We start from the raw sequence: 18963 nt of genomic DNA, 5'->3' as shown, positions 1-18963 counted from the left end.
TACCATTTTCTCCACAGTTCTGGCAACACAGGCAATCATTCAGCTGGTTGCAATTTTAGAAGCATTTTTTTTAGCCTATAAATTACAAACACTATTTATTATAAAATACATTTTCATCTTCCGCATATCCAACCATTACTTTGTTTTGAGCTAATTTCCCTTAAAAATTCCCTTTAAAAAATTGTGTGTTCACACCTGAGAAATTAAGTAGACACAGGGTTTGCTCATTTAATTACCCATTTTCAAATCCAGATAAGCAGAAATAAGAATACACAATAGTCTGGAGTAGAGAAGGCAACAGACATCTTAGCTCAAATTCATAAAAAAAAAATAGGGAGAACTGAACTACTGTGAGGAAGAATATCTGAGAACAATTAAGTACATTAATTTCTTCCTATCTTACGTTTTCCCCATCACACACTTATTGGAGGGGGGAAATAAAAACAATATGGAAAATGGATACGCCTTCCCCCAGTATTACCAAAACAGATCCAGAAAGTAAAATGGATTACTAATCAAACACATAGCAGCACAGAACTTTTAAAATAGAAATAATGAAAATAAAGAATGCTACAAAGCATTGTAGCATTAAGAATGCTACACAGTCAGATGCTTTGAGGGAGTGCATAATAAGTAAAACACACACGAAGATTCAAATCCCAGTTCTACCATTGTCTAGCTAGATGTGTGAACCTGGACAAGCTTCGTCATACCCTCCCAAGCGAGTTTCTTAATGTGTAAAATGAAACTACACAAGATTGTCATATTCGTTAGATGAAAGAATGTAATTAAATGCTAAGTACAGTGTTTGCACAGGAATAACTATTATTTTGTTACCTGCAAAAAAGAAATGTCTCTTTTTAGGCCAAATATTGACTCTCAAAGATAAAATAATAAATGCCAACAGGTTCATAGTATTATACCTTAAGCTGATATATTTCATTTTTGTGAGTGTTAAGGTCAAATTCAAAACTAAAAGGTTTAATTAAAGACATAGATTGAAATCCATGCCCTCTGATTAAAGATGTTTTCATAAACCATTCCTGTGGGTCCCTTTTCCACTCAGCCTTAACCTTGCCTGTGTCAGTCCCACGGCTTCTTCAGTTTTCTCGAGACCCCGTCTACGGGCTCTCTGGGGGTCTCATCTCAGCCACGTGTGCGTGTGGCTACCCTTGAAAATTTTATTTGAAAGATAAATAGTAACTGTCAGTCTACCCGATTAGATTTATTTTTAGGACTGAATAAAGAGAGCTAAACTTCAATATCTTAGTCAAGATCCTTCTGTCCAATAAACACAATGATTTTGAGTTAGTAATTAAAAGATTATTATTCCACATTATTCAGATCTAATCATATTCTGAATTGCTTTTAGTCTTGGATTCTCTAAATTCTTTGAAAACTGAAAATAACTTTAAAAAATATTAGACTTGCGTAAGATTTCTTTTATACCCTTGCTTTTGTGAACTCTGAAAATGAGACTTTGAAAAGTAGGTAGCATAAAACTAAAAATCTCCCTTTTCACATGAAAACAATAATGCTGTTATTCTTTCTTAGAAGGAGAATAAATGTTTATTGTTAGCACTCACAAATATTAAATAGGATTACCTATTTAAAAACTGTTTTTAAAGGAAATACTTAAGTATTCAAATGTACTTATATAGGTAAAATTAAATATATGTTCTCTTTACTAACAAAGTTTAATATCTGTTTAAGGAAGATCCTCTCTACCTACAACAAGATTTGGAACATTATTTGCTCAATTAAAACTATAGTGCCTATCAATTGTATTCGAAGACTGCTCTAAATGTGGAATGTATATTTTTTGAAATATTGCAAATTACTTTTTTCACTGTTGGAGATTAAGTCAAAGCACATAAACATGGTCAGATTTTAATGTACCTCAATGAGGAAAAACAGATATAATCAAATTGATAGCCTGGTAGCTTTATCCAAACATATTATTTATTCTTTATGACCACCTACTGCACTCAACAAAATTGGTTTCAAAACTCTGGCAAGTGTTTCAATACTATCTGTACTATGCCATCTCAGAATAAGTTTTATCACATTATGTGTAAGATATTCCATCTTAAGTTTTTCTTAAAGATAATGTTTTCTTCACTTAAAATTAAAATTATAGGAAGTCACAATCCAAACCAAAAAGAAATTAACTTTCAAACAACTAAATGTGCTTAAAGAGTTTTCAACTCTTAGTCAAAAAGCAAACTTTTCTATGGAAGACAAATAAATTTTCCTGTCTTCCCTGACCATAGTGGATATATGAATATTTATCCATATGAACCTTTACAGCCTTTTAAGAAATACTCTGTAATTTTAAATCTAGTAGAACAAAACTATGTATTAGAAACTGTTAGAGCTAAAAGTAAGTTTAAGAGGTTTCTAAGCTATGTTGAGGCATTATGATTAGATTAGTAGTTTGTTAAATGGTTACACACAACAATGACCATTTTTTAGCAATTCTCTACATTCTTGAATTTAAAAATATTATAAGAAATGTTTTGAGTTAAAATCTAAATCAGTATGTTCTCAAAATGAACAGAGAATGAAGCTAACTAAAATGATACAGAAAAAATAAAAATAAACCGAAACTTCTACAACGATTGGGATAATGGCTCTTTAGTTTCTGATACAAATTCAGTATGTGAAGGTCTTTGGAATTCTAACATAGAATTCTCAGCTCATACTTTGAAGAGTTATAACTAAATGTACTTACATATTTCACCTAAGATATTAAGAATTAACATAGATAACAGGGAAAAGAAAATTGCAAGCTATTTTATTTTCAAAGATATGGCTATAAAACAAATGTGTGTGCATGTGTGTGTACATGCCTCTCTGTGCTACACAGAGCAATCCCCGACTACTGTATTTCCTTTTTCTTCCTCTGCAAGTTTGAACAGTCTGTATTTACACAAAAGTATCCTATAACCCAAATTTTAAAAACCCTTTACTAAATTTTTTTCCTTAAACTCTTAGACAAATAACATTACAAAACTTTACAGAACTACACTACAAGATGTCTAAAGATGTGATGAAGAGCACATTTAAAACTATTTTAAAAGGAGGTCAAATCTGACCTGTGGGCCATGAAGCACTACATTAACCGCTGTGCAGAAAGAAAAATGATAAGGTATGAAATGAGGGCTCAGAAACTAGGACCTTATCAGTCAGAGTATGATTCGAGCCCGTAAGACAAACTGCTCAGCAAGGCAAAGTCCCTTTCCTGCTGTGAGGAGGACAGAGCTGCATTCCCAATGCCACTGACTATCTCCCTCATCGTGTCTCTCAGACTTGATACCACTCAGCCGAGGAATGGCTTAAGTTCTGAAGCACCTACTACTTATTTTGAATACATTTCGTCAAAGTCACCAGCTAGAATAATTATCTTTGTCCTTTAACTGACAACTCGACGTTAAAAAATAAAAACCTTTGAAGCACAGTCACTAATAGGAACTATGTATGTTGACACGTCATAACAAAGAACAATTATTTCTCTCATAGGGTATTAATAAGTAAACGAAGTTTGTTATCCAAATCATTTTTAGTTTGCTTGGTTCTTACAAATAAAAATGTAAAAATTAGCAAAGTCCACAAACTGTCTCACTTTAAATGCATACCTGAACACTGATGGACCTTTTCAGCAGTTCTTCCACAAAGTTCCAACTTGATTCCATTTGCCTCTAAGAAAGAAGGAAATATTACTGCATCAAAATTGCTGCTCTTAATTATAAGATAAATTTTGGTATAGCAAGTTAAGTGTGAAGTACATTTTATCAAACGTCAGAACTTACTACAACTTCTTGAATGTCTAAAATTAGCTTAGCAGAGCTGGTGGAGACTCAGTAGAAAAATTTTACAACTATTCTAGTCCAACATAAACTTTATAAGGAATTGTTTCATTAAACAGTGGTACTTCCATAAAATTACAAATGTTTTAACAAATATTAAATTTTTGCTGTCAGATGTAATTTAACAGGAAGAAAAAAACTTTTATATATTTTGCTGTATTTATGCCCTGAGTATTCTTCCTTATCCTGCACTTTACCCACCACAGACTTTTTCCTTCATTTCATGAGTAACAGCCTCAAGACAGTTTACTCTGGTAAACAAGTAACTAATGTATGAACAGAGAAAATATAGAAAAACTTTACACAGCACTACCCATACTTAAGTAATGGTGACTTACCTGGCAACCTCAAGTACCTGGAAGATTCCGCACTGTATGAAAACCAACATGGACTTTCCCAGAACCAAATATTTCAGAAAGGCGAGGAACTGAAAAGGACCACTTTCCGACAGGAGAGCCTGCAGGGACTCCTCCTAGGATACGAGGCTCACCTGACACCGGCGCGGCGCACTCCATACCCTGATGCCAGGGGGCCAACATGTCCCGATTCCCCGGGGAGAGGAACAGGCCCCCACATGTGGCACTTCTCTTCAACTCTGCACAATGTGCCCTGGCTAGTTTTAATTCATGCCCTTTCCCTGGAACAAACCATAACCATCGGGCTAACAGCGTTCAGTGAGTTCTGTAAGTCTAAGTAAATTACGTAGTTTTAGGAATCTCTGAGCTTGCAGTTGTCAGAAACGAGGGCAGTCTTGAGGACTGTTCCCTGACGCTTGGTAGTTGGCCCTAAAATGTTCACCAAAAGGAGACCATTTTGTTCTAACAATGCTATATGCACATTGTGTTAGGGTCTTTACATTATTTCCTCAAAAAAACCTTCCCATCTAAAAGATAACATAATTAAGTCTCAGAAAGATCATGTATATACAAGCCACAGTGTGGATTCAAATCCAAGTCGGTCTGGCTCCAAAGCCAATGTCCCTTCCACTATACCAAGTTAGCAGTAACTGGTTTTCTTTTTCTAACAAGCCTTCCTTCGCCTTTGATCAATTTACTTTTATATCATTCTTTACTGAGAAAATGTCACCACTAGTCCCAAATATGCGGGAACATGATACGACTGATGTTTTTAGCTTTATAATTTGATAGTGTTCATGAGTATATTTCAATTATTCTGTTCTATAAAGCCCTTTGAATCACCTGAGCTATAAAATAGTAGGTTAAATTCTTGCCCAAAGAACTTCAACTCTATGGATCAGTATTGTGGCTATAATCTAAAACAAAAACACCCCACAACTCAGAAGACAGAATAGCAGCCATATCATGCCAAAACCAAGACTGAGTAAGAAGAAACTATGTATCAAAGGAACACAGCTATTTCTTCCTTAAGAAAACTTAACCTAGAACAGCTACAGCATTTTCTCTATGTATTAAGTTGTAAGTATCTTAACTTCACTGAAAGAAAAAACATATGAAGTCCTCGATTTGGGCTGTTTTAGATCTCCTACTCCAATGTTAAGACTAAACAGCAACTAAGGCTGCGGCACAGGCAGTAATTCCACAAGAAATGTAAAAGCGGTCCCCAACCCTCCAGTGAACTAGCTGGCCTGGTTCCACTTTCATCTGAAGGTTACATTTCACGCCTTTCATCTTCTCACCATTTCCGATGTTTCAAAGCAGAGACTCAGATGGCCCGACGGACTGCACTGTGCATGAGACAGCACTGTTAAACTTGCAGTGCTCACAAGTGATTTTTCTCCTTACATGATATACGCTTTTAAAATAGATGATTAGGATTGTGCGATGATAACACACCCTTATCTAGGTTAAAAAAAGCATTAGGCAGAAATGTATGAAAACCTAAAGCCTCTAGTATGAGAAGTGATACCAAATTTCCTTATACATCTACAGTGAGCAATCAGCAAGTTTGTGATTTAAATCCACATACAGCAAAAGTCCATGTACAGAAACTTTTAAAATAAAAAAAAAATTAACTATATCTGAAACCTATTTAAAATGTAAAAATTTCACATTAACCTTCAGGGCAAAGAAGTTCACATTAAAAAACTAAAACATCTCTATATTTAACACAAGACCAGAGATATTTCTTTCCTGCAGAAAAACACGACTGACTATTATTACTTCACATCATCCTCTCACACCAGGTAACTCTTTAATGGACTAAAGCACATTTAATACATAACCACTTTCTTAACAGTAGCTGGTTATGATAATACATCTAAAGGAGAAGAAAATTCAGGTAACTTTCATAATTCCTACAAAAGCTCCAATAGGTCACTATGTCTTTACAGATTAGATTACATGATTTATAAACCAAATAAGACACTTTTGAGAGTAAAAGGAAAAACCAACCAGATAGGATGAAGGGATGGCAGGCATACACTGGGACTATCGGGCAAACTGGTAGACACGGTGACCCTAGCAAGGACCTGTTCTGCAGAAGTTCTCCTTAGGAGAACCTTAACATCGAGTTTCAGTGATAAAAATAGGGTGATACTTACACTGCCTTCAGTTTCTATACCTGTAATATGTATATATTACCCTCTCATTTCATAATGCTTCGCTGAGATAAAACTGAACTGTCCCTGTGAGATATTAAATAATTTGCAAATACAATATGCTAAAGGTATGACCCCTAACAAAAACTTTCATAATGGACAGCTGAGTTTTTCTTTAAAAGGCATTAAAAAGTCCAGAAATATTTGACTCTTTGAGGGTTCATGATTAAAAGTAGTGTATTTTACACATACACATGCATATACATATTGCACATTTTTATCATTTGTATCATATGAAAGGTTCTTTTTCAAGCATCATAGCTCCTTCCTCTGAAAACCTTTTACATAACTTAAGAAATTGTGATTTTAAAAACATGTATCTTGGCAAAAAACACACACAAGAACTGCTGAAAAATATTAAAACACAAGGTTAGGCTAGTTTAAATACAGAAAACTCATTTGCTATCTTGATTCAGCTAGTAAAAGCAATAATCTCCTACAGACTTCTCTGTGTGAAACAGAAGAGTGATTTCAGCCACGCCACTGTGGGGGCCGGTCCTAGTACAACTCAACAGTAGCAGGAATTACACATTAAATGGCTACTGGGGTCCAACAGCAACCACTACTGAAATATACCACCCACTCCTAACAGTGCATCCCAACAAGCATTGTTTAACAGCCTGAAAACAAAAAAAAAGAGGCAGTACAATCTGTTTCATGTGTATCCTATCATTAGCACTTATTATTATAATAGGGGCTCAGAAGTGCTTAACCATATTTATTTATACCAATTCAAATCAGAAATATGTATTTAAAGAATTAAAGTTGGAAAAGAAATAAAAGGGCTAAGTAAAGATCTCAGAATTGTAGGTAGATTTTTGTTGACTTCTTTTAATTTTGTTCTACTATTTTGTTCTACTATTAGTAATTGAGATGTGAAACATCATCACGTTAACTCCACAAAAATACTCAATAGAAGAAATACTACAGTAATCACGGTAAACGCTAACATGTATTGAGTATTTGCTGCGTATCAGCATGGTAAGGACTCACGTAAAGAAACAAGGGACATACAATCCTTCTCTATGAGAAGCTCTTTCTATTCACCTCACTCAGTGTATGATAGAATTCTTTTTTAAAAAAGGTTTTATTTATTTTTCTCTCTCATTTCTTTAATGTGAGAGGGAAACATCAATTAACAGCCTCTCCCATGTGCCTTGAATGGAGACGAAAACTGCAACGCAGACATGTGCCCCAACATAGAATTGAACCAACAAGCTTTCGCTTCGTGGGACGCTGCCCAACCCACTGAGCCACACCGGTCCGGGCCATGGTAGCACTCTCAGAAACACTGATACTAAGCTGCATATGAACATTTCAGAGCACTTTCTGACTCTATTTTAATTTATCTTGGGATCCCCTTAACAGGACTTTTATTCTCAGAGCGATCATTTAGAGGACCTCATGAGGCCTTTCCATTTTGAGGACACAATGTCAATACAAATGACCCTCAGATTCCATGGAGATTTCTCAGCCTACTGTGCTCAATATTCCAAAAAAAGGAAAACCTGTCAAGTCCAACAAAAAACATGTTTCATAAACAAATACAGGATGAAAGCCAGAAAACTTTTTAAAAATAAGGATTCCCAAACTCCAAACAGAATACTAAATCAGGATCTCCATAGTTGAGACCCAGAGACCTGAATTTTAAAAACTCAAAGGTAAGTCTAATGATCAGCCAGGTTTAAGACCCACTCCCAGAAAAACAAGACCAATTTTGAAAATACTGGCTTCAAGATTCTAGATGTTTATTTTATGGAACTGATGAAATGACATAATACTACGTTGTTCATTTCTGAACATGGAAGAAACTATATACAAATAGGGCTTCAAATAAATACATCTACCAGCTGGTTTTATTCACAGCAATTTTTTAAATAACACTGTAAAAATGTTTCTGTAAAATCTGTCATTCTATTTGAAGTAAACTTCATGGTTATTTACTAGATGAAAATAACTTTTGCAAAAAGTTTCTATGATGAAGTGTTATTTTGAGGAAATAATTTTATCAAATGATTCATAAAGCTTACTGATTCATTTCTGGAGAAATATGTTTTCCGGCTGGCAATCTTACCAATTTTGGAAATAAAGGGAATCTTTCAAAAATCTAGCCCTGTGGCCTCTGGATGAGGGAACAGAGGCCCCGAAAAGTTGAAGTAATTCACTGAAGGTAGTCCAACTACTTAGTAAAAGAAACAGGATGAGATCCCAACTCTTCTACAAATTGTTCTTCTTAAAAAACAAAAACATAAAGATTATGATTTTTATGAAATTTGTATTATTTTTTTAAATTTATTTAATTCTTATTCAAGTACAGTTTTCTGTTTTATATTCCCTGCCCCCTCCAGTGCCCCCCACCTTAATTATTGTCCATTTGTCCTTTATATCCCCTCTCCTCTCTGGACCCTGTCAGCCTGGAGAGCATTATGTTGAGCGAAATAAGCCAGGCGGTGAAAGACAAATACCATATGATCTCACCTTTAACAGGAATCTAAACAAAAAAACAAACAAGCAAGCAAAATATGACCAATGACACTGAAATACGGAACAGGCTGACAGGGTCCAAGATTATGATTTTTCAAGATGTCTACAGCTTCTAGATTCAAAGCTGAATATATCTCTGTAGGCTTATTACCTGTTTCCTGCTTTCTAATTTGTCTATGAAAAGTATGTATTAATTGGTAATATAAGAAAGTTTAAGAAAAATAAAATCTTACCGTTTCATCTGGTGCTCCATGGCGATCAAACTGGTAAAGTGAGGCTACATGAGCCACAACCCACCAGCTAAAGCCTAGTGGATCCCTGGGCTGGATTACAGGCATAGAAGGTCTTCTTTGGTCACTGGACTTTTCAAAGAGTGTTTTAAGTAGTTTACTCAACCAGTTCCAGAATGACTATAGAAACAGAAGTGATACGATTCAATTAAAGTAGACACTGGTCCAACAGCCTTTGATTTGAGCTTTCCCTCTGTTTTAATAATGGCATATACGAGCCAAAGACAATGTAACACAAATATGCAAAACTTAAAAAACAGTAATTAAAGAAAACCCATGTTAAGAATTTGAAAATGCATAGTATTTCAGAAGGATCCTACATGTTGCTATGTTCCCACGTCACATCTTTGTCTCCCAACCTGGGTAACATTACCTTGACTTTCACTAAGTCACTCCCTTGTTTTTGGAAGTTCTGCCATATACGTACGTAAGCCCAAATCATGTGTTTCTGGCTTCACCTCTTGTTGTTTGGTTTTCTTTTGATGCATGTTATTATTTTTCTATAAATATTTTAATTAAATGTATTGGGGTAACATTGGTTAATACAATTGGATAGGTTTCAGGTGTACAATTCTGTAATACATCGTCTGTATATTACGCGTTCATCACCGCAAGTCAAATCACCATCCACCACCACTTAGTCACCCTTGGCCTTCATCCCTTCTTCCACCTCCTCCAACTCTCCTCTCCCTGTGGTAATCGCCATTTTGTTATCTGCATCTGTTTTGTTTTTTGCTTTATCCCTTCACTCTTTTTTACCCATCTCCCCAATTCTCATCCCCTCTGACAGCTGTCTACTCTTGAATCGGAATCTAGTTTGTTCATTAGTTTATTTTGTTCATTAGATTCCACCTATAAATAAACCCACATGGTATTTGTCTTTCTCTGACTGGCTTATTTCACTTAGCATAATACTCTTCATGTCCATCCATGACACTGCAAAGGGTAAGATTTCCTTTTTTATGGCCAAGTAGTATTCCATTGTGTAAATGTAACACTACTTTTTTATCTACCCATTTACTGATAGCACTTGGGCTGCTCCCAAATCTGGGTTATTGTAAATAACGCTGCAACAAATCCAAAGGTGCATATATTCTTTTGAATTAGTGTTTCAGGTTTCTTTGGATATATTCACAGAAATAGAATAGCTGGGTCATAAGGCAGTTCCATTTTTAATTTTTTGAGGTAACTCCATACTGCTTTCCACCAATCCATATTCCCACTAACAGTATACAAGGGTTCCTTTTTCTCCACACCCTCAGCAACACTTGTTGATTTATTAATGATGGTCATTCTGACAGGAGTGAGGTGATATCTCATTGTGGTTTCAATTGTGTTTCTCTGGTGATTAGTGACACTGAGCATATTTTCAGATGTCTACTGGTGATCTGTATGCTCTCTTTGGAGAAGTGTCTATTAAGTGGCCTGTTTCTATGCTTCAGTAACTTAACTCTTTTCCTCAACATTATGTTTCTGAGATTCATTCAAATTAATGAGTATAGCTGTAGTTCTACAGAATATTCCAATGCATGGCTATATGATAAAACCATTTACCTGATTTATTGTTGTTGAATATTTGATGAGTTTCAGTAAGACTTTTTTCTAGATTGTTGTCCATTTCACATATTTATATTATTAGGCATAAGGCTGTTGACAATATCTCAACTCTTGTTTTACTTACTATCTATAGAATCTAAAGTCACATTCTTTATTTCTAACATTGACTCTATAATCACCTCAAGAAAGATTAGCCAATTTTAGTAATCTTTCTGAAGATCCAATTTTGGACTGTTCTGATCTTTTTCACTGGTTTGATCATTTTTATTATTTTCAATCTTAAAAATCTGTGCTAATTTTATTTGCTACCTATTACTTTCTTTGGGTTTATTAGAAAAAAAATTTTCTCCTAACTTCTTAATTCATTAATTTCCATTTTTTCCTCTAACATTTGTATTTAAAGTTATAAATTTCCTTCTTTATAACCTTAGCTGCAGTCCCACAGCTTCTAGTAGTATGCTAATTATTTCTTGCAAAAAAAATCAAAAATTTCCATTATATCTTCTTTTACCTACAAGTTACTTAGAAGTGTATTTCAATATCTCTAAGAATATATATTTCTCTTTATAGTTGCCAATTTTTATTTTCTATATTTAGCACCATGTTATTAGCCATACAGAATTTTTAATCTGTTTTATCTTCCTGGTAAATTGTACCTTTTATCAATATGAAGTGACTTAATGCTTTTGTTGGTTTTAAAGTCTAGTTTTCTCCAACATTAGTTTTATACATTACCTATCCTATACATATATAAATAGCCTGATATATATATATTTTTTAAAATTCTGAACCTTTCTGTATTGTTTGGATTATTTTTTGTAAATACCATCTGTTCTAACAGTATATATTTAAAATAAGCATTTAGTAGTCCATCTACAGTCAATGCAATGTTATTTACTTTTAAAACTACCATCTTTTTCTGTATTTCTATTTGTACACCTAATTTCCACCAGTGCCTCCTTCTTGCCTTCCTTCGGATGGAATATTTATTTCATTTTTTCCCCCTCTTCCAGCTTGTAAGTCAACTTTCTCTTCTTATAGTAATCACCTCAGAAATAAGAGCATATGTTCACATAGCTTTTGTTTCACTTCACTCTTGTGAGATTTTGCTGAATAAGGAATTTGGGGTTGACAATTACTTTGTTTTAATACAATGAAGATATCATTTCCCACTGGTCTCCACTGTTGTTGACAAATTAACTGTCAGTCTAATTGTCACTCTATGTTTTTCTGTCTGAATGCTTTCAATTTCTTCTCTCTGCCTTTGATGTTCTGAAGTTTCACTATATGGAATCTGGGTGTGCTTATCTTTTTCTTTACCCTAAGAGAAATTCATTGGGTTTCTTATTTTCTCATTTTCCAAGCCACAGCCTGGAATCGGTCATTTACTAAAGAAGCCTTATTTCCTCTCCTGGGAATATGATTATTTCAGAATCAAGACATAGCTAGAAGTCACTCATTGTTACTCATATCATTGTTTCTAGGCCCACCCAATGGATAAGGTGGAAAATGTATGAATGTCCACGCACATATACATCTATAGCTAGATCTAATTATTTAAAAACCATTATTTCATACTGATACCTCAATCCAATTGAATACATTATGGTTCACTCTAGCTTTCCCTCTTTCCGTATGTATAATTCAATTTCCTATCAATTTTCTTAGCTGGCTCTAATTACCCACACCATACTTATAAATTTGCTCAGTGCTAGACTACAAAAAAAGTAAACTTTAAAATTGTGAATCCATATGTAACTCTGTAAAAGACGAATCTCCTAACAGGAGTCCAATATTTGCACTATTTACAGTTTTTTGTTTGTTTGCTTTTGTTTTTTGTCTTTAGCATTAGAGTACACAGTCAGAACAGTGCATTCTGTTTAAGTTGCCTACGTTAGTCCTCTCCCTACCCCACCCCTCAGTGTGTTGTTCAATAGCAACACAGTTAGGTTCAACTGTTTTTCTTTACATTCTATTGAATGCCCCTTTTCCACACATGTTGACTTATATCTGGAGCACCTGAAAGGGTAACATGGTTCCAAAGTCAGCACAACACATTAAAATCCTTCCACTCCATTCTCACTCACCCATCTCCCATTCCTTCCCACAATCTCAATACTTCCTGATTTGCCTTGCCAGTATTTCTTTGTGTACAACTAAATACACATATTTCCTCAACTTTGTACACATAAATGTAGCATCCTCTAAATATTTCTGCACTTTACTTACTTTATTAATAAATTCTAGAAAGCACTCCACTGTCAGATCATACATCTTCTACATTCTGTTGTAAATGTGTAATATACCATGTGCAGATATACCATGGTTTCTTTAACCACTGTACTGCGTGTGGGCATTTAGGTAGTTTCTAATTTTATGCTTTTACAAACAGTGCTGCAATAAATAGCCTGATACACACGTATTTTTGAATTGTTGCAGGGGTATACTAGGGGTAAATTTCTAGAAATGGGACTTCTAGAGTCAAGGTTATAAAATCTTTGGCCCATACTTTGTCTTTTTTTTTGGCATTTGTAAGTTTTTGTTTTACAGAAAAATTTTGCAACATTCTGTATGTAATGCTTAAATGTGGCAACATGTACATACTTGCATCAACTGAAATATAATAGTATAATACTTACAGGCCCAAACACTCATATCACACAAGGTAGAGGATCGGTGTCCTGACCACACGTTCATGGCACTTGTGGGAATGTGAGAGCATGTATGAAATATATTTAGGTCTGTTTCCCCAAGAGTAAGTAAATGTTTGTTGTTCCTTCATTTTCTTTTTCTAACTTTAGACACGCACTTTCTTACATAATGATGTGGCAGAAAAAAAAAACATGGGTTGTTGCCATCAAATAAATCTGCATTTGAGACCCAGCTTTATATGTTCTGACTCTGTTATCTGAGTAGTTTGCTTAGGCTCACAATATCATTCAAGGAATATTAATTTGCTTTCCCTCCCTTCTGGGAAATTGAAGTCTACTAGACTATGAGTGTTGGGTTTTTAGGAAAACACTCATACAGATACACCCATTATTAGCTACACACTTAGGATATATTCTGGGACACAAATACATCCTTAATCAAATGAGTTTATTTTCATTCTTGGAGTTCGCACATCATTCGGGGTATGTATAAATTCCCAAACATTTGTACGGCTCTCCTAGTCTCCTCTAATTGCTTCTTATGCTGCTCCCCTGAAAAACAGCATCCCGTGGCCTTCACAGAGGTCAGCAGCAGCTCACACAACCTTTGAAAATAACTTAATAACCTGGAACTGCCTCTCCCCTTTAAGTACTTTCCTTAGAGGATTAATCCTTTAATCACTGACCTAACTGCAGAAAATGTCCCTTTCTCAGAAGGAAAACTTCAAATCCCATTCAGTATCCCCTCCCTCATTATAGGAATGAGGGGCCAGGCAGAGGGTAGGGAAAATTAAATATTCCTTTTGGCAAGAATTACAGTGTACTCACCATTTCTTTTAAAAAATAATAAACTGAGTAAACTGTATAAGGCAATACTGTTGCACTGTAAATTTTTAAAACCATTGTATAAAATAGGAAAAAAGAAACCTCTGCTTTCAGCAGTCTGGAGAACTCCGAGCCACAGATTCTTAGTCTTGCTTAGCCTCCGGTCAGCGTTCTGCGAAACCATTCATTCCCAGGTAGACGAAACAGAGAAACTTCCTTGCTCCTCCTGGAACTTTCAATTGCTTTTTCTGTTTTTCTCTCTCAGCTAATCCACATCCACCTTAGTCCCCAAAGCCACTGTATGTCAAATAGTACAGAGAGTAATTTTTAACTTGCTTCTTCACTGTTTTAGAAGAACATTTTTGTTGTTTCCTTTTGGTTTGGACACTTTTCCTTAGTCTTGAGCTTTTTATCAAGGGAGTAGCTCATAGTTACAGTCCGTACAATCTCGAGTTAGAGGTGGGACCTAAATTCCTTTTCTCGAAGCTGAGAGGTAGTTCTGTCATGCCCTATTGTTAGTTCACTCAGTTCCAGAGGCTGGCAGTCCAAGATCAGGGTGTCTGGCACAGTCAGTTGAGGGCCCTCTTCTGGACCACAGACTTACGGCTGTGTCTGCACATGGAGGAAGGCTTTTTGAGTCTTTTCAAATGCTCCATGGTTGTCTGGTTTTCATGTCGTTTTTGAGAAGTCTAGCGAAGGTTAAATTATTTTGCTATTGTAAGATTGGGTGTGTTTGCCTGGAGGACTTGAAGATCTCCTACAGAATTTGACATTTTCTGTATGTTTGAAGTCAAATAGTTTTAGTAGGCTATGTCTCAGCATGGATAATTTGGAGTTAATCTGTCCAGTTACCCAGTAGACTTAGTTCCTCTTTTATTTCTGAAACATTTTCTTGGATTCATTCATTGTTTTAAATGTTAGTTACATCCAACAGCTTTTTCTTCTTTAGGGACTCCACATAAACAAACAGATATTCTTTGCCTATCTTCCATTTCAACCATTTTCTCTCTGATCTTTTATCTTCCTTCATCTCATTTTTATTCCTTTGGTTGCCTTTCTCCCATGCCCTTTATTAATTTTTCTTCCTTTTTCCTTATTGTTGTTCAAGTACAGCTGTCTCTGTTTTCTCCCTACCACTCTCCCCCACCTCACCCTCTCCAGCCTCCCCCTGTAACCCTACTCCCTTCTGGCTTTGTCCATGGGCCCTTTAGGCACGTTCCTGGATGACCTCCCTCCACCCTGTGGTTAGTGTCAGTTTGTTCTTTATTTCAGTGCCTCTGGTTATACTTTGCTTGCTTGCTTGTTTTGTTAAGTTCCACTTATACACAAAAATAAGCCCCTTATTCAATTTTCATTTGAGTCTCTTATCCTTGGGAATCTTCTAATTTAGTGAATTCTAAACTGATTTTTATTTCCACTTCTCTCCTGCATTCAATTTACTTCATTCATTTCTGGTTTGGGGTCTACTTATTTTAACAATGGAATATCTTATTCCAGGTGGTTTTTTTACAAACCCAAATACTTGTCTATTTGATTCCATCTGAAGTAGTCTCACAATTTTCTTCTGCTTTATAATTGCTTCTGGGAGGGAGGGTATCATAGTGAAAGTGCATCAACTCTGCCTTCTAGTAGTAACTTCAGAAAGACCTCTTTGCTTCCCTTCTTACTTTGTAGATTTGGACTTTTTTTTAAGATTCCTAGTTCAGTGATCCCTCTTTTGTCAATGTATCCAAGTCCCATTCTTCACTGGATTTTATTTATTATTTGCTTATTTTTTATTTTTGTATTTATTTTGTGATGGTGGTGGTGGTGGTGGAAAGTTTGGGTTTTTGTTGTTTGTGTGCTTTTTGTTTCACAAGACCCTATATTTTCTGCTTTTACTTCCCACTGCTTTCACCACTCAGTCACCAAGGCGAAGCTTCCTTTCCCTCTATTCTCCAGAAGGTGTAGTTTCAAAGACTGCCTCCTGGAGGCACACATACACTTTTGTGTTCCTATTCCATAATCAGTTCTGTGATCAACAAGGAAACTTTTTCAGTTATTTTCACAATCTGGCCATGGTTCTAGACCAACTTTATGACCACTACTAGCTCCCTTCTCTCTTCTGAGCAATTTTTCTTACTACCCTAGCTTGTTAAGAGTTTTGTGGTCGAGCTTTGGTGATGTTTACTTTTAATTTATAGCTCTGAGTACTCCTATCTTGTACTTATATAGTCAACATGTTTTTTACATGTGTAGTTTCATTTGTTCTTGCTGTTCTATATTTTGGGGGAAGTTAGGTGGGGAGCTGTGGGTTTAAGTATCCACCCAATGTCCACAGTTATTGACGATGTCATTGGTTTAGAAGTCACAGGCTTGAAAATTTTAGCACCATCTACACATCATGAACTCACTGGCTTTAAATAACAAACAATTTTAAACTGCAATACACCACAGTCAAAGGCAATTTTCCTTACCAATTTAGTCGAGTTTTGAGTTCATCCTGTTAGGAGCCCAGATTTAGAAGCACTTGGATATATTAGTAGGCTACTGACTTAGGTCAACTCTAAGGTTTATCTTCTATGCTTGCTCCTTATATGTATGAAAGCTAATGTTCAAGTTTATATAATTTAGCAACTGCATCTAAGTTGATGAGGCAGTTTTGGTGTTCATCTGACCTGAGTTCCCACCGATTATTAGTATATGGCCTCGATACTTCTTGCTTTCTGCAAACTAACAGACACACTTAAAATGCCACTACTGAGTACCCAGCATGATTAAATTCGGTCTTTTTTTAAGCAGGAAGATCAAACTGTTTTACTGTCAAAAATATAAACAAACAAACAAAAAGAATATAAACTCTTAACTTGCCTTGCAAAATAAAATGGCCCTGAAATCTGAGACTATAACTTATTTTAATAGTATTTTAAAAAATGAAACGGCTTCAGACATTTATTATTTTAACACAAGTCTGGTTACTACATAAAATGAAGAGAATATAAATCATTTAGGTAAAGTACTATGTATCACAATGCAAATTTCTACAATTAGTATTTTTAATTATGCCTATATTTCTATTTAAAACCTAGAAAAAGCCCTGCCTGGTGTGGTCAGTGGATTGAGTGCCGGCCTGCAAAACAAAATGTCACTGGTTCAATTCCCAGTCAAGACACATGCCTGGGTAGCGGGCCAGGTCCCCAGTGAGGGGCATGTGAATGGCAACCACACACTGATGTTTCTCTCCCTCTATCTCTCTCTTCCCCTCTGTATAAAATTAAATAAATAAGTAAACTTTAAAAAAAATCTAGAAAAAAACTAATGGCAACCAATATAAACATGCCTATACTACATGTGATTTACACTTTCAAGTCTAAAATTTATAAAATATGAGCAATTCTAAAAAAAACATAAAATTCTTAAATAATAAGAAAATCAGAAAATTGATTTTTACCATGTCAAAGAAATAAAACATCCTGGCAAATAATCAAAGGAGAAAAACTGCTGGGACTTCATAATAGTTAAATCTAGTGGAAAGTTGACCTGTACTGATCAACTAAAATGCCAGGAAAACAATTTCCTTATTTAAAACGTAAAAATATAATAAATTTATACTTAGAAAACTTTGCTATAGTACTTGTAAACTTGCAAAAATACGGTCATCCAAAGCCCAAATTGTACAAAGCTGGGAAATTCAAAAACCCATAAAATATCAAAAGTACTTTTTTCACATAACATAAACCTTTAAGCATTGTCTCACAATAAATTGTTTGTATTTACTTCTGCCTGTGGATACTTCTCTTTTTCTCCTAATCTACAACACGTGAAATAAAATAAAATGAAGCCCCATTATGAAGACCTGGCTCAAATTGAGGTGGAAGAAAATGTCCTATCTTCCCCCTTTATGCTTGTCTTCATCCTGCCTTGAAATAAGATACTGTAAAATTGAATAACAGAAATCTGTTTTATTTCTCCAAATCTAAATTTGCCACATTTCCTAAGTAAAATATTTCCTGAATTACTAAAGGGTATTAAATACTTTAGGCTAATAGATTCTTAAGAACACAACAACAACAATAATAAAAAACTCTGAGAAAACAAGGCAGTCAGATTTTATATTTGACTGTCTTTATATTTCATATTACCAACTTAAGATTAAAAATATAGTAGATGTTTATTACTCAGTTAATGCTCTATTTGGTGGTGATTGTCATAGTATAAAGAAGGAATTCTGTACAATTCTTGGCCAAAACTACCAAAACATAAATTTAAAATAATCAGAATCAATAATGGTAACTAACACATTAACTTTACAACTTACTTCTGAGACAGAACATTTACTTCTGTGGTCTAGAAGATGAATGAGTAGAACCCATAATTCTTTAATGCATGCACATGGGCAATGGTGACTCGTTAATGCTTCCAAAGGCCTAACCTGTATTAAAGAACCAAAATGTGTTACTTACAATACAGTAGAATTTTACATGCCACTTATCCTCTCAAATATTTTATAGCAATGATTTAGAGCACTTAAAACTTACACTTAATTACATAAAATTCTTTATTAAAAATCTGTGGTTTCACCAACTTTTAAAAATCCCCATTATAAAACCAAAGGCACGGAATAAATTTTATTTTTAACTTGTAAGAAAACCTCTGGTTAAATATCTAGTGCAATGATCCGCAAACATTCTGTAAGGAGCTAGACAGCAAATATCTGAGGCTGGACTCAT

The 18963-nt window shown here is 34.9% G+C and overlaps 1 protein-coding gene across 2 annotated transcripts in view; it reads right to left on the bottom strand.

Moving 5' to 3' along the window:
* MMS22L (MMS22 like, DNA repair protein) overlaps positions 1-18963 on the bottom strand; it is a 119185-nt gene that overhangs the window by 87248 nt on the left and 12974 nt on the right. For both annotated transcript variants that reach the window (XR_005068473.1, XM_037059736.1), the window contains exons 9-11: positions 18552-18665; positions 9165-9341; positions 3639-3701 (exon numbers count right to left, since the gene is read on the bottom strand). Coding sequence is in view for 1 of the 2 variants with exons in the window: in XM_037059736.1 (XP_036915631.1) it covers positions 3639-3701; positions 9165-9341; positions 18552-18665 (354 nt within the window). In the remaining variant the exon portion in view is untranslated. The remainder of the gene's footprint in view (positions 1-3638; positions 3702-9164; positions 9342-18551; positions 18666-18963) is intronic.

Source organism: Sturnira hondurensis, unplaced genomic scaffold (genome assembly GCF_014824575.4).
Source record: "Sturnira hondurensis isolate 20B ecotype Veracruz unplaced genomic scaffold, ASM1482457v3 Scaffold0011291, whole genome shotgun sequence".
Classification (NCBI taxonomy): Eukaryota; Metazoa; Chordata; class Mammalia; order Chiroptera; family Phyllostomidae; genus Sturnira; species Sturnira hondurensis.
Note: the sequence above shows the minus strand (reverse complement) of the source record. Positions and strands in the feature narration are given on the sequence as shown.